The sequence below is a fragment of the Amphiura filiformis genome, chromosome 8 (genome assembly GCF_039555335.1).
Source record: "Amphiura filiformis chromosome 8, Afil_fr2py, whole genome shotgun sequence".
NCBI lineage: Eukaryota > Metazoa > Echinodermata > Ophiuroidea > Amphilepidida > Amphiuridae > Amphiura > Amphiura filiformis.
This window is the reverse complement of record NC_092635.1, coordinates 28,134,939-28,151,276: the sequence shown is the minus strand read 5'-3', so window position 1 is coordinate 28,151,276 and position 16,338 is coordinate 28,134,939. Positions and strand designations below refer to the sequence as shown.

At 38.2% G+C, this 16,338-nt stretch overlaps 1 protein-coding gene across 1 annotated transcript in view; it reads right to left on the bottom strand.

Moving 5' to 3' along the window:
- The window catches only part of LOC140158902 (small ribosomal subunit protein uS11m-like), a 120,006-nt gene extending 104,261 nt beyond the window's left edge, over window positions 1-15,745 (bottom strand). The window contains exon 1 of the mRNA XM_072182170.1: window positions 15,715-15,745. Coding sequence (XP_072038271.1) covers window positions 15,715-15,730 — 16 coding nt within the window. The 5' untranslated portion in view covers window positions 15,731-15,745. The remainder of the gene's footprint in view (window positions 1-15,714) is intronic.
- Between the last annotated feature and the right edge of the window lie 593 nt (window positions 15,746-16,338).

Genomic DNA, 16,338 nt, shown 5'->3' with positions numbered 1-16,338 from the left:
TATTCCTGTAGTAAATTTAATTGCACATTTCATTTGTCTCCTTGTGTCCATTACATGACCAGTCCAATATGGTACCACCTGGGTTAGGGTATATATAATTCATTTACAGTCAGGCCTGTGCATACGCAGAGGATGCGGCCAAATTTGCAAAAGTATACAAATATATTGGAATGAAGGTCCACTTTCCACAAAATCACTCCCCCCCCCCTGAAAAAGGGTTAACTTTTTCAAAATTCCTGTTTACAGTGGAAACTCTTTAAAACAAAATCAGTTAACACTAAATTCCTGATAACACAAAATGCTTTTCAAGGCCCAAGCATATATTTTATACATTATAAGGCCCAGAATCCCAGATAACACAAAATCCTGCTACCACAAACTAAAATCCAAGGCCCTGACAATTTTGTGTTAACGAAGTTTCCACTGAACTATCAGAATTTGATATTTTCAAAAATCATATTTTATTGATATGAAATTAAGTACTGCCAGAATGAAAGACCCCATCACGTACAGCACCCTATATCTTCTGGCAGACAAACAGGCAGCATATTCTCTTAGATTAATAAAGCCTCGTTTCATGTATTAAAAGTGCTCCCTATGTTTATCCCATTTAGAAGGATAAAATATAGCCTAAATAGTCATTTACTGATTCTCTCAATACCGCCAACATATCGCGCTCCATTCTTATCCAGGAGTTGGGTTACAAAATAGAATTTGTTTTACAACACAAATGGATTTTAATATTTTATAGCTTCAGGGAAAGCAAACACATTGGACTAGAGGAGGAAGAGAGAGAGAGGGAGCGAGAGAGAAAGAGAGAGAGACAAAAGAGACAATTAAATATATGCCCACACCTGGAAAATGAATTGTCGCAGATTTGTGTATCAATCATTATTTGTTATTCTTCTCTGTAACAATGCATACGCTTGATGCAATTTGCATTGTGATTTCTGACACAATGCTAAATTATGATCTGGCATCTCTTCCATTTCACGCATATTAATCTGCAACAAAAAATCCCCGGCAAAAAAAATGTTCATTGTTCACAACAAATGGTATATTTATAAAAGAATAGCTTAGCAAATTACAGTACATCCACAATATTTAGTGTGACATTATCATTTGATTACATAAAATGTACATTTACATTATTATAAATATAGAATACATGACAAAATTCCTGTGGGATTCTACAGCGCAGAGTACAAGTGACAGTTCCAGTTTAATTTACATTAAAAATTTATCAAATGTGAAGAACATTGACATGAGTATCTTCATGGAAAGAATAGCATAGTGAACTAGATGTTCATTTCGTAGATTAAAGGAGGATGGTCTCATTTCATCTCCGCATACCCTAATTTTCTTCTTTCTGCTTTCCAAAAATAGACCTTCCCATAATCCTATCCTGACTTATCCAATTCTCTTCATTGTAGCTTAATACTCTGCGTGCTAGCGATAGGCTTCAACATAAGAAGTCAAAGTTTTAAAAGATTTTCTCAATATATCAAGAGCTATCTCAAAACCACTGAACCAATACTAGGCTTGTTTGTACTCATTTTAATGGATTTTTCATGCCGATTCCAAATATGGTCATGAAAAATTACAATTCTAAAATTTTTGAATTAAAAAAAAATTGAAACTTGTCGTCTGCACATGTGTGGAGAGAGTTAAAATAGAACACTCCACAACTGCACCATGTGATCCACTTTTTGGATGATAGCATAATTAGTCATGTGTTATAAATCCTAATTTACATGTATCTTAATTGAATTTTAATTTTTTCCTCATTTTAAAAATTTAAGTGTTTTTTATTTACTTATTTATGTGATCAACCTATTTTACCATATATGGGCATATTTCAATTAATCACAAAACAAGTCAATTATTCTCGCTCCTCCTCCCCTTCGGCCACACCTAAACACCATTTCCTCTAATTAATAGTAAATAACCATGACCAATTTCTTTAAAATATATAAGTAGGTTTTCAAATATTAATTGTAAGGAAGCTTTTCAGTCAAATAAAGGACACATTTATCAACCTTGTTCTTATGCTTGTTTTGTTAGGAGAATTGACACATACTTGCCTGTTTTGTTAGTGAATTGACACATATATTTGATTTGGCACAAACTCAGAAAATGTAAAGTAGATCAACTCATTTCCTAAAGGCAAGATAACCATAATAATAAATGTATCAGCAAAAAATATCCCATACCAAGTTACCAACCCTGTGAGCAATCATACAGATAGATAGCATCTCCCTGCCCGATTCATTTTCATAAGCTGAGAGATTAGGATGATTTGATTTTCAAGAATGGAAATTCACAGTACCAGCGGTCGTATCACACTCCCCTCTAGTACTAGTAGTAGAGTGTGATCTATTTCAACAATGAGGGCAGTATTGACTCTTTGGGACACTCACTCTAACAGATGATAGCAATAGTATTTTATCTTATCTGTTCAGTCCAAATCTAATCTAAACTCTTAACATAAACATTTGAAAGTGTTTTTGTTAAATAATGTTTAATGGATATATTGACTGACACATTGACTGACTGACACAAAGTCACACACTAACAAATCATACTGACCTACAAAAAAAGGGCATCAGGCCCGAAGCCAGGATTTATTTGGGGGACTTTTCCTTTAAAAAAAAGGGCTATTTCACTGCTTTTCCCCAAAAGAGCAGACTTATTGTAAAATTTTCCTTCAAAACAGGTCGATTTTCAATGTTTTTCACAGAAAAAGAGGACCTTTTTTCCCAGATTGGCATTTTTTGGGTACCCCATGCCACCCCCTGGCTATGGCTTTGAAAGGCATGACATTTCTTTCTTTAAGGGTTTTCCATTGTCACCCGATTCGACTTGACTATTGCGCCTCTTTTCAATGCGTGCGTACTCCACGTCGTGCTCGGCGTTGCGTTGCAGACATCGCAGAGAACGATGCGTGTTGTGCGTGTCAATGCTATTTTTGTGCATCGGCGACAACCAGGGCAACAAAATAAAGAAAACAATATTTGCTGAGCGCAAAAAAGGTGGCCAGCGTGCTTCCACCTGGACCCCTCCCCCAAAGTAGGCTTACGACAGTAGGGTCCAATAGATGGTATGAAGTTAAAGGCCTACCCAACAAACACAGAATCAAGGGTTTTTTTAAAACATTAGGCCTAAACGAGTGTTGGTTAATTCGTTTTAATAATATTTTGGCCTAAATGTTGGGTAACCACTATATTATAGGCCTATTAAAGAATATACGTTTGTAGAACGTTTCATAATAAAATGCACCAGGTCGTGTGTCTTGAGCTCGCCACCAAAAAAAGGTGGCGACGTTACATTTTGCAAAAGTCTACTCAAAACAAATGATGATATCTCTGTCAAGCAAGAAGGTATTGTCATGCTGTGGTCTCATTTTATTGCTAAATAAAATGCACTTTCAACTCTGTAAAAAGAAATACTTGAACCTTTTTAATACTGACACTGTGCTTCATAGAATTCAGAATGGGCAGGGTGGCGGTGGTGGGGGATGTGGTGGTGGGGGATGTGGTACACACAAACTCTATGGGATTGGTATTTTTAGTGCGTAATCTGCTTCTGTAAAGGCTGTAAATTGGATTTGGACTCTATTTAGCATCTAAAACACTCATGGCCTTACAGCTAAACAATTCTACTAATTGTTTTTAATAATTTATGATTTTCCATACAAAACTACCCGTTGTCATATTAAACACTGTAGTAAGTAATGCAGATATATGTCTTCAAAATCTAAAAGTTACTGTAAAATTTTAATTACTTATCCTATCATAGTCAAAGTATAGATTTTCGAAGGAAATTTGATGAGAATCTAAATATGGACATATTTTTTCTGTATGGGTTAGGGGGAAAATGTTTAGGTTCAAAATATGTTGAATTGTAAAAAAATCTAACATACTTTGGGACACCCTATATTCCTAGATTACCAAACAGCTGCGATTTTGGTTTCTTCCAAAGTCAGTTGGCTGAACTTGGCTCTCCATATCCTCTAACCAAATGAATGTTGTTTACTTTCAGTTTATTACTGTAACTCTTTGAATAAGTTCATCAGGACTGATATAATTAAATTAAATATCAGATTATGTTGTTCAAGTCCAAAGATTTACTCACGTTTTAGACGTTTCATCTTCCGTGCGGAAGATTTCATCAGTAATGCGCCGATACAGCCGCTGCACCACCTCTGGTCCTCCTACTCTCATCCCCAGGGTGTGTAGTTGTTTGCAGTAGCTGATCAGCAATTACGGACCATGTTTCACAGCAAAACCATGTGATTAATTGGGAAGGGGCCAAAGTCGTCGATAAAGACTCATGTAAACAAACGCGGTGGATCAGAGAGGCCATGTGGATCAGAAAGCGGGGGGACAACGTCATCAATCGCGATGAAGGAACTTATTCTTTGAGTCATGTATACGATCAGCTACTGCAAACAACTACACACCCTGGGGATGAGAGTAGGAGGACCAGAGGTGGTGCAGCGGCTGTATCGGCGCATTACTGATGAAATCTTCCACACGGAAGATGAAACGTCTAAAACGTTAGTAAATCTTTGGACTTGAACAACATAATCTGATATTTAATTTATTACTGTAAGTTGGTAATAAGCAATGCATTGAGTGACCCATTTTTTATTAAAATCTTTTTTATTCCACCCTGTATAACTTGCAGGTCACCCTGTAAAATGAGTTGAAATGTATATATTTGAATTGCTTATGCCTTCAGCTTTCCAAAATGTATACTTTTGCTAGTTTAGGGTTGATGATTGTCGAGATAATCTAATTAGAAACCCGGTTGGTGTAAAAATTCATAATATTTGTCATGTAACGCTAAGGGTGGCGAGTTCAGGACACACGGCCACCATGTACACGCCAACTTTTACAAGTTTGTAATCCAATATTTAAATGTTTAAAGCATTTTGTGTTATTGGGTAAAGACCTAGGCCTACAATGTACTACGTGCACTGAATTCATAATGCATGTGATATAGACAACACCATCAAAACTATTCAGTTTCAAAAAAATGTGTCATACATTTACAAAAATGATATCATAATTGGCCAAACGTTTTATAAGATCGTGGTTGGATAGAGTACAGTTGTTGAAAGCTGCGTTCATTCAATTGGAATTCCTACTATTTTGAAGACCAAATTAAAAGGACTTGCGTATATTAATGAGCACATGGTGACGTGTTTACAAACTAGCAGATGCAGAAAGTGCACAGAACGTTCAATAACAGACAAAGTCCCTGTGCTTTGTATCGTTCGATCTAGCCCACTCTAAATTATGTAATTGTGCCATTTTTTGTGCGTGTGCATGCTTTTTCTTTCAGATAATAATGGACTTTGCCAGTTGGTGAATGGTTTGTATTATTTTCTCATCTGTGATTGACAGCAACTTATAAGAGGTGATCATTATAATTAATGTGAACGTTGAACAGCACATTAACAGAGGGATCAAAATTCAAAAAAGAAAGGTGGAAAAAAAACATAAAATTATACCGTTTTAAAGGGTGGTGCAATAATTAATTATCTGTACCCCCTGGGTGGTGAATTATAGGGGGGGGCAAAGATTTTTTGGCATGCCAAAAGGGGGCAAGCATTTTTTGGCAGGTCGAAAGGGGGTCTAGCAATTTTTGGCAGGTCGAAAGGGGGGGGGGGCAAGCGATTTTTGGCACAGATATTTTGGGCACCGTTTCTATATTGTGCCCTAAAAGGTGTAGGAAAACATTAGGAACATGTTCAAATTATATGCAAAATTTCCTGCTCGCTGCTCTCGCACCATATGATAAGACAATTTAAGGTTTTAAATTCGGGTTCCCCAAAATCTTAGTGTGTAAAGATTTTGGCACATCAAAAGGGGGACAAAGATTTTTTGGCACGTCAAAAGGGGGCAAAGATTTTTAGCACGGCCAGGGGGGGGGCAAGCTATTTTTGGCAGACCGCTTTGAGAATTCACCACCCCGGAGTATACATAATTATTGCACCACCCCTAACTCATATGAAGACATCCATATGCGGGCAGTTTGCCTGCGTGTCTGCAGAATACTACATTGGCGTAAGTTATTAATGTGGTTTAGAAAAAGAATAAGCTTTTGGCAATCGGTAAATGGAGAGAATAAGCTTATTTGCGAAACAAATTCCAATAGGGCGATCTGTAACTCAGTATCAGTTAATGTCATAATGTTAAAAGAGTTATTATATAGAATGTATGAATGGTGAATTCAAATTTGCCATCAAACTGCATCATTTTATATATCGTATTTCCTCTAATAGTCGCCCCCCCTCAAAACAACGCCCCCCCCCACCATTTTTTTCAACCAAGATGTTTCAAAAATGCCGATATTTCCATGCTATCTTATGTAGTATGCTTACCAAGTTGCCCACATGGTCGATAATAGCGTCAATAATCAACGAAAATCTGGATCGGAAACCCGGAAGTGAACCAGATGTCAGTGTTTTAATTCATAGTTCGTCATTTTAGCGCGAGTTTTAAGTTTACCTAATGATTTTAACAGGAATTATCGTTCTAAAAATGACCTTAAATAATGCCCCCCGTTTGGAAAATGCAACGCCCTCGGGCCGTTTATTTGAGGAAATACGGTATCAAATTAAAGCCCTTGAGTAAAGAAAGCCAAAACTGTAAACTGTTTTGTCATAGCACTTTCCTTAGCAAAGTTACATCTTGTCAAAGATTGACTTTCATCAAAAATATTTAGCCAACATTTACTGCATTAATTAAAAAACAAAACAGCATAGTCTCATGACAGTGCAGCTATTCTATGTGGAACTGCTATCACAATCCCTCTAAAATTCCGTATGCGATTGTCTCATCACAAAAAAAAATCATATATTTGGGTCAAGTGAAGTATAGACAACATATATCTGAATCTGGATGCTGTACTCCAATTTAGCAGGACTAGCCTACATCATATCAGAGGGTTTTGACCTATAAATGACCTAATTGTTGGAGTGACTGGGTTTGTTGAGGGCTTATTAGCCTATGAAATTTGAGTCCAGGAGTTTGAAGTTCTGTCTTGAAGTTTGTGAGTTTGGTTGAATCCAATATGCCCTGTGGCAAGTCATTCCAGGCTCCTTTGGTGGTCCATGGAAAGAAACTTAGTTCCCGGATGCGAGTTCTTGATTGTTGTCGTTGCGTTGATAGGACAGAGCATGGGTATTTTTAAGTAAACGTTGGGGTTTGGTGAGGCGGTCTTTCCAGTCAATATCAACTAGATTATGCGAAATCTTAAACATCAGGATGAGCCGTGTGATGATGTAAGTTTGCTTGTCTGATTCACTCCAAATTCGGAGATAATTGCGTTTGAACACCTGATGCACGGAATGGTGTCACTTCAACCTGTTGTAGTTCTCATCTCATTAAATTTTTCAATAAAAAAAGTTGATCTCTTCATGAAGGAAGGTCCTCTCTATTTACTGACCAAACAGGAAAAGGTTTGGTTAATGTTTTCTGGTGGAATCAGGAATTTCTTGAAACACCCTGATATAGGCCTACATTTGGATCAAAACAAGTCATGTACGCCATTTAACAGGCCTGGGATTTCTTGTATCGATCAGTTTCTCCATAGACAATACGTGTGTGAGTCCACGCACACAGTGAATGAAAAATCGTTCTAGTGGAAACTGTATTGACAGTGGGCATCCCTACTAATATGGGCATAATGGCTCCGCCCAATGAACCATATACGGCGCTGTCCATCATCCTTTTCGTAGCTACGTCACATTATAGCTCATTCATATCATTACATATCACAATCACCTTTGTCGAACAGACTCTTACGCAGGTACCGAGCTCACGCTGTCCTAACTTTAGCGATCGAAGTAGCACCTCTCTTAATTTAGTACTACTCAGCCAACACAATCTGGTTGTGTAGGAGACTATCATCGTGACACCCACGTTGGAACCATTGGATTACGGAAGAAATATCATTACCAGGACTGAAGCAATGTGGCCATTTCTATGTTTGTACCGGGCAAGTAACAGACATTTTTCAACACAGAGATTACTACAAATTCGTCCAAAGGTAAGCAAAGGGTTGGGGATCACATTTTTAACTTTGACTAAACTGTTTTGGAGTTAAGGGTTGCTAAAAGTAGACCATTTCGGGGGCTGTATCTGTTGTACATGTCACATATTGAACAGTTAATGAAAACCGACAACATTCGCTGGTGAATTATAGCGACGTTTTAGTAGAACAGCGGTATACAAGTAGACCTATTAAATGTGTGTACATGTTGATGCAAATTCAAGAAAGTAGAAAACTTGGAAGTATCAAGTATGACTATATATCTTCTTAAATTTGCCTCTGTATTTTGCAAACTAAAACAAGAATACTTCAGAATAATAAATATGAATATCATGATATGAGAGTAGGCCTATGACTAGGCCTAATTAATTAAGATACCAAGACAAACTGATATCGTAAAAGTATGGTAAAAGTCACCGGTGCTTGCAAAAGTTAAGAATGAACGCTGTACAATAGTTTATACTCATCACATGTATATCACACGCCATGGTCGGGTCACGTATGTAGGCCTATTTGCATGTTTGTCGTGCGTCGACCAGGCTAAAAATCCTGGGCGTTTGCGGGCCGAATGTGGCAAACCGATTTACGATAACATGAGATTTTTAAACTTATCCGGTCTTTTAAAAATGGCAAAGCACCTGGGCCTGATGGTATAACATCCACCATGCTTAAGCATACTGCAGCCCAGGTTGCATTTCCTCTTTCATTGCTTTTAAATAATTCCCTCTGTGAGGGTAAAATCCCTGATGACTGCAAAAGAGCAAATGTCGTCCCAATACACAAATCTGGTAACATTAGTAGCATTGAAAACTATATATCAAATTTGGTATCAACGTTTGAAGGAAAGTGTATAGAAAACTATTATATAAATTATTTTGCCATAAACTCATCAGACTCTGATTAAATGGGGATGGAACTACTGGAGACTTTCTTTTTTGGCTGTGTTTACCTTGGTGTTTTAATTTCCTCTAATATGAAATGGGGTGATCATGTCAAGTATGTTACTTCAAGAGCTTCAAGACTCTTTGGTTTTATTAGGTGGCTGGTCCGTTGTAACGATCCAGATATTCTCGTCAGATTATTTTCCACCTTATGTAGACCCATCTTGGAATACGGAATACCAGGGTGGCTCCCTTACCAAACTGGTCATTTAAAATCACTTGAAAAAACTCAAAAACTTCCTGCTCCCCGGGGGTAGCTTAGTTACAATTTCAGATTAGAAATGCTTGGTTTATCTTCTATGCATCTTCTATGTATGGGAGGTATGATATCAATCCCTTTAAGTTTATCTCAGTGAATCCCCGCCACAACGAGAATTAAAAATTTAGTCACACCTATGCTCGCACAGATGGTTTTAAATTCACTGTTTTCAACAGATTTGCTGCTTTTTTTGATCAACTTCCTCAAGATCTCCGTAATCAACTTCTTTTCAGTTTTTATGGGTTTTTAACAAATTCCAAAGAGCACTTCAAAAATCTCAGCTGGAATTGATTTTTATAGAGTGTTTCTTATGTAATATGTTTAGTTTATTTATTTACCCCACTCTAGTTCATGGGGAGAAATCCTGTCTCCTTCGGTGTGATCTCTGTTTTGCTGTGTTGTTTTTGCAGAGTTTTTAGGTTTAGCCACTTTGAAAGTGACTTTTGTTACTCTAGGCTATCCCTGCCAGAGGCTCTGTGTCTTGTTCTCCTGTTTTTGCACACAGAGGAGTCTTGGATTCCTCATCATGGACTGGAGTCTTGCCTTTTAATAACTGATATATGAAAATAACTCATGTTAATTGCTGGTCAATTGAAAATGTTATATACTTTTAATATTGTGCAATCATTATATGTGTTTTACTGTATGTTTAATGTTTTTTATCTGGCAAATAAAATGAAATGAAATGAAATGAATGAAATTAACTTAGGTGGTCTATCGTGTGCGATACACTATTTTGGGTCGACCTGGGATTTTTTTCTCACAGCTTGACCCAAAACGACTAATTTACTGGTCTGGAACTTGGTGGATCCCGATGTCATGTCATGGATGGACAGACAGCAATACTGCGTATTGCTGTATGGTAAGCAGGTACGAATAATTCCGCGTGAATTGAGACGTCGGAGCCGGTCAAACACAGAGGACTAGCCTACATCCCGTATCCTACTATCACTCAAATAAGCAAAACTCTTCACGAATTCACTCACCTTGCGATCCTACATCATCAGTTGAAACAAACATCTAAGTTTCCAAAAACAACTTTGTCATTCCTCAAAACTACAAGTAACTTCATTAATAAAAAATTGAAATCCTACTATTACCCGTTATTAAAAATTTTGTTCGATTTATGTCAACCAAAAGAACGCACGAGTCGAGTTCAGTTGACCAAAATGGTATCTCCTGCCTCCTGGTCACCTCAGATATGACGTCAGTATCAAGCTGCTTATTAAATATTCATGAAACCGACCACGTGGTCACAATCGATGGATCGGATTGGTTGAAATCAATGCCACGTTTTTGACCTTACAGGGGTCAGAGATATGCATATTCATGTATGAAAACAGCGGTGCGGATATAGTATCATCACCAGGACTGAGAAATGCGACATTTTCGATGTTTGTACCTGGGAATTTCAGACACGGAGACTCCGAGGAGATTTCTACAAATTAGTCCAAAGGTAACCAAAGGGTTGGGGATTGCATTTTTAACTATCACTAAATGTTTCTATACCTGATCTCATGTACCAATAACTTGTGTATTGGTACATGATTCGGCGAGTATATATCAGCAATAGCGAATAAATGGTCGTTTTTTACTCTGTTCAAAACGTCACATGTACACCAAATACAGCCCCCGAAATGGTCTACTTTTAGCGTGCCTTAACTCTGAAACAGTTTAGTCAAAGTTAAAAATGCGATCCCCAACTCTTTGCTTACCTTTGGACGAATTTGTTGTAATCTCCGCTAGCTCCGTGTTGAAAAATGTCCGGTACTTACCCGGTACAAACATAGAAATGGCCGCATTGCTTCAGTCCTGGTATGAATATTTCTTCCGTAATCCAATGGTTCCAACGTGGGTATCACGATGATAGTCTCCTACATACAACCAGATTGTGTCGGCCTGACGCTCGTCGATCCTAATCGTTAAAGTGAGGACAGCGTGATGATTGACAGCGCCGTATATGGTTCATTGGGCGGAGCCATTATGCCCATATTAGGCTGTTGTTGTGCACACGTCACGCATATATTACGGCATGGCAGCAGACAAGTTGCGCTTATGTCCAGCGAGGTCATGTCACACTTCCGGTGTGACATGTCCAGAACTCCCATACATTTTCGGAAGCGACAGACAAATTGCAGAACAGCGTGCCAATTTAAGCTTCCTGTAATATCTATTGCACATAACATACGAAGTCACAAACTTACAAACTTCAATATGAACTTCAAATACACCAGACCAGCTGTTAATCATTACCGATCCTTCAGAACGTTTTACTCTTGCAGCTGTTTGATGTAAATGCGACTTCGCTATCTCCATTTTCCCTATCGAAACGTCAGGCGTTGTTTACAATTTTACCGGAAATGTAGGAAATCGCCAGGCCTTCTTCTGGAAATGCGCAAGGCATTGTGGGAAATTGTCAGAGCTGTGCACGTTGTGTAGCCTAAGTTCCTTGGCCCCGATCTCGAAACAATAAACATGGCGGAATAAAATGACCGTGCGTAAGCAGTAAAGGGACTGGTGGATTAAACCTATGTAACTCTTCGGTCTGACAAGGTCAGGTCATTACGCATCATCAGAGTTGGTAAATACGTCATCTGCTTAATTATTCCTAGCTACGCTTGAACCGCTGGAATACATGGATTACGCCATTGTTGTAGCCGAGAGAGCAAGCGTGAGGTCTGGACACTTTTCGTGTTCTGGACACAAATGTGTCATAAATATATTGGCGATGTCCAGTATTTAAGGGCACTTTTTACATACAGGTACGTTTGCTTGTGATAGGGTAGATTCGATAGCTGTACAAATTGTACAAAATATCAATTTCATACTGACCTCAAATTGTTTACAAAAATTTATTTTTCCATACGTTGTCATTGTATCCAGTTGTTCGACGTTTAGGTTGCGCTGTCCTCCGACCCTGACTGTTCGTCACGTAGACAGACCGTGACCTGGGTACGCGTACAAAGAAGGGGATGCGATTGCGAGCCGCCATTTTGACACGCGGTATCTACTCTTCAGAAAAATTACTTTTGTTGATGTTTTATATCAAACAATTTTCGATAACGGATTTCTACTAGGATTTCAATTTTTTATTAATGAAGGTGCATGTAGTTTTGAGGAATAACACAGGATGTTTTGAGTTTTATTTCAACTGGTGGTGTAGGAAGGTGAGTGAATTCGTGAATGAGGCCGTGGAATGAGATTTTGTTTCAACGATCCGAATCCGATAGTAGGATACTAAACGTAGGCTAAAATGTCTACATTCGCCATGTTTACATGAAAACATTAGCTGCTGCGAGGTCAGTGTCGTTCAATTCGTTACCTAAATTCCTTTCAGGATATTCTGATTTCACTTATTTATAATGTGTACGAACATGCTCCATACAAACTCAAAAGTATGAATGCAAGGTGTTATTGCTGACAATAGAAACATTGTTGCAACATCATTAAAAACAGGTATATACTACAGACGTTCTTTCGCTGAAACGTGATACAGGCTAGTAAGGCAGTCTGAAATGTTTCAGAATTGAGGTCGGCTAAAAAGTAGACCGTTTTGGGGACTGTAATTGGTGTAGATGTCACATTTTGAACAGTGAGCGATATTAAAGTGACCAATTTGATGTTCAGCACAAGTGTTTATCCTTACTCAGGGTGGATGTGCATTAGACCGAATAATCAGTCCCAATACAAAATTTGTATAGGGACTGAATTGGTTACAGCAGTAAAGCTTATGGCAACAGTTATGTCACTTTTGAGTTGCACTTGTACTCACTTGGATTATAACACACTCCAAATTGTTGCTTGGGTGTACACAGAAGTTTGGGTGTATAATCGATGTCAAAAACCGTTCTGCATTCCAACAAAAAAGCTATTTTCCAGTTGCGTTTTTAGCACAGTTTCTCTCGCCATACACTCGTATTTATTTACCTCTGCTAATGCCGATTGACTTAGTCTCCTCGCCGGCTAGTTTGGTTCCGCTCCCGCAACACAGACACCAAACTGTCTGCGAAGGAGACTATAGGTTTACTTCCGTTGTCCAGCTTGTCCATATGAAAACAAGGTCCGCGATGACCAGGAATTTTCGACGGTGTAGGCGCGAGAAATTAGATTTTTTGCACATTTCCAGTGCACATCCAGAAGCTTGAAGTTGAAGTATTGTAGGAGAGAGGTAAGTAAGTTATTATCACGTATAGGGGATTGCAGGTAATTATACAAAATGATTTAGTGGTGAAAAATATCATGTAAAACACAGAGTGGTCGTGAACAAGTTCAGGATGACAATATCGACATCCTCCCCGAATAGGAAAGTAACAGCGTTAGTACGGCACTAGATGTGCATGTAGTACAGGGAACCCATACCGTAGTAGCTCTGCTCAACGGTATGGGACGAAGTGTATACAAAAAGCTAGTGCAACGCAATTGCATGATTTCAATTAGAGTTTGTACTAAAAAATACAAGGCTCCTGTAGCTTAAATAGTTGCATGTTTGTCATAATATTAATTACACAGTTGAGTTACAGAAAGGCCGATTATTGTAATTATTGTGAGAGAGATTTTGTCGAGATCGGACGTGTTTGACACACGCTCCGGTTTGATACACGCTCCGGTAACCAATGTATACAATGTAATTTTGAGTTCTACTCAGGCGTATATTAAATGCCCGGAACTACAACGTTGAGCTAAACTGCAGCTAATTATTATGTGTCATCATTATACCATGATTATAGTACCAGTACTACGCTAATATTGACTCAATATGACTTCAAAACTTGTGCAAGAACTCATTACAAATGAGGATTTCAAGACATTTTTTAAATCATCTTGGGCTGAGAGGGACAAAGAGATGCAGGACAACATGAAACTAATGATGGAGGAATGTTTAGACAAACACACAAAGCAGATTAAAGAGATGGGGGTAAGACAAATGAAGTATATGGAGGAGATGAAAGAGAAATACGCAACGCAGATAGAGAATATGGAGAAGAAATTTCAAGAAATGACACTAACTAACAATAAACAGACTTGTCAAATGAAACAAGAAATGTGTAATTGAAGAGAAACATACGAGAAGAATTGAACAAGTGGAGGGAGAAATACACGACTTGAGTTGCATGAACACTAAATTACAAAGAGATAGTGCTGATCAACAGGATCAACTGACTTTTCTTCTTTCTAACATCGAAGAAAAAAGCAGGGAGCTTGAAAGGCAAATGCAATATTTGAGGAAAAATTGTCTGTTGGTAACAGGGATACCCGAGGAAAAGAAAGAGAATACTGATGAATTGATCAAGACATTTACTGCCACCAAGTTGGGGGTAACAATCAAGGACATTGACATTGACAGGTCACACCGCCTAGTGAAGCAGGGTAGAAAACCCAGGCCTATCATTGTTAAATTAACAACCTACAACACGCGCAGCAAAATAATGAGGGAGAGAACAAAACTGAAAGGACAGAAAATGGGAATACAAGAGCACCTGACAGCATTCACACAGCACTTACTGGGCAAAGCAAAGGAGTTGTCCCAAAAAGCCCCTTGGATAAAGAATGTATGGGCTTGGGAGGGAAAGGTAACTTGTCTCGTAAGTAGATGAGAAGTCACCGCAAAGAAAGTGACAGTAACTTGCTATGAAGATCTAAATAAACTGTGGAGAAAAGGCGCCGATCTAGTTGACACCAGCAACAGAAAGAGAAGAATAACAGATGATGATTATGACAGAATTGAGTGGGAAAAAACTGATAAACTCGAATGACTGGACAAATTCATTTAATATGAGTTCACTTATTGCACTTGTTTCATTAAAAATCATACAGTGAAGTGATATTGAACCTATTAAAATGTTTTACTATAACATGTACAATACTATGTTGAATCTAAAATGGCGACATTTGCAGGTAGATTCAAGTCTACATAATATGAGACTAGCTTGTTAAGTTTGTATTGCTATATTGATTCACTAGAATCAAAGTAGATTTCCATTTCATTTCAATATTGGCGATGTTCGATCTGCAATACACACTGCAGCTTCTTGTACTTCTTACCTAAACTCCTATGCTTGAAATTGTAATAAATACTTCGTTACTTATCCAGAATAAATAAAAAATCATTAGCACATGATCCAAGTCGGCGCACCAAAACTGAGATGGCACTTCAGTGCAAACTTAGATAGGGCATCACCAATAACGAAAATGTCATACCGATAAATGATGTGTCTGTTTGCCCGTTTTTTAAGTTTGCCTTGTGAACTAGTGCATGCATGCATGTGGCCTGTGGATCACGAAATGCCCTTTGAAACTAAAGATTACCGCTAACTTTGAACAAATTAGAAACATAATACTTGTTCATCATCACCGGATTATAATTTACACAACAATAATCGATATACTGAAAATAATAGGCAAACTTCGGCCATACAAACTACAACCATGCTTTAAAGTTTTTAAGCTTACCTGCATTTGCGGCCATGTTTTCAAAATCAAAACAAATGGCGTGGGTTGCCAGTTTATAAAATTCTGTTCCACAAACTACTCATCAAAGCAAATCACCAAAGTAAACAAGCAAGTGCCTGTAAATATAGGGGGTCATAAAATTTTAGGAGTTCTGAATTGAGGGTTTAAAAAAAGTTTTGGGTATATGAACAGGGGAGTAAAAAAGTTTTTAGCACGTAGAGGCGGGGGGGTAACGGGGTATAAAACTTTTAGCAACATAGCCTATGCGCTAGCCTACTTTACAAAATGATAAAACATTTCCACATTTCCACATATTCATTGCACATGAATACAAATTTTAGTGTCATTAATATGTTTCCTCTGTCCTTCGATGTAGAATGGTAGGCCTGTGTACGGGGGGGGTCAACAAAGTTTTAACCTATTAGTCCTAATATGATGGGGGGGTCAACAAAGTTTAAGGTCCATAGAGGGGGGTCACGAAGGGGGGGCTTAAAAATGTTGACATGAAAACAAATTCAATCCCCCCCCACCAAAGTATTTCTGAATACTCTTCGGCGGGCCTATCATCCGGGGGGACTCAACTTTGGAAGTGCGGCGGGGATGTGCGGGCAGCAATTCAAAACT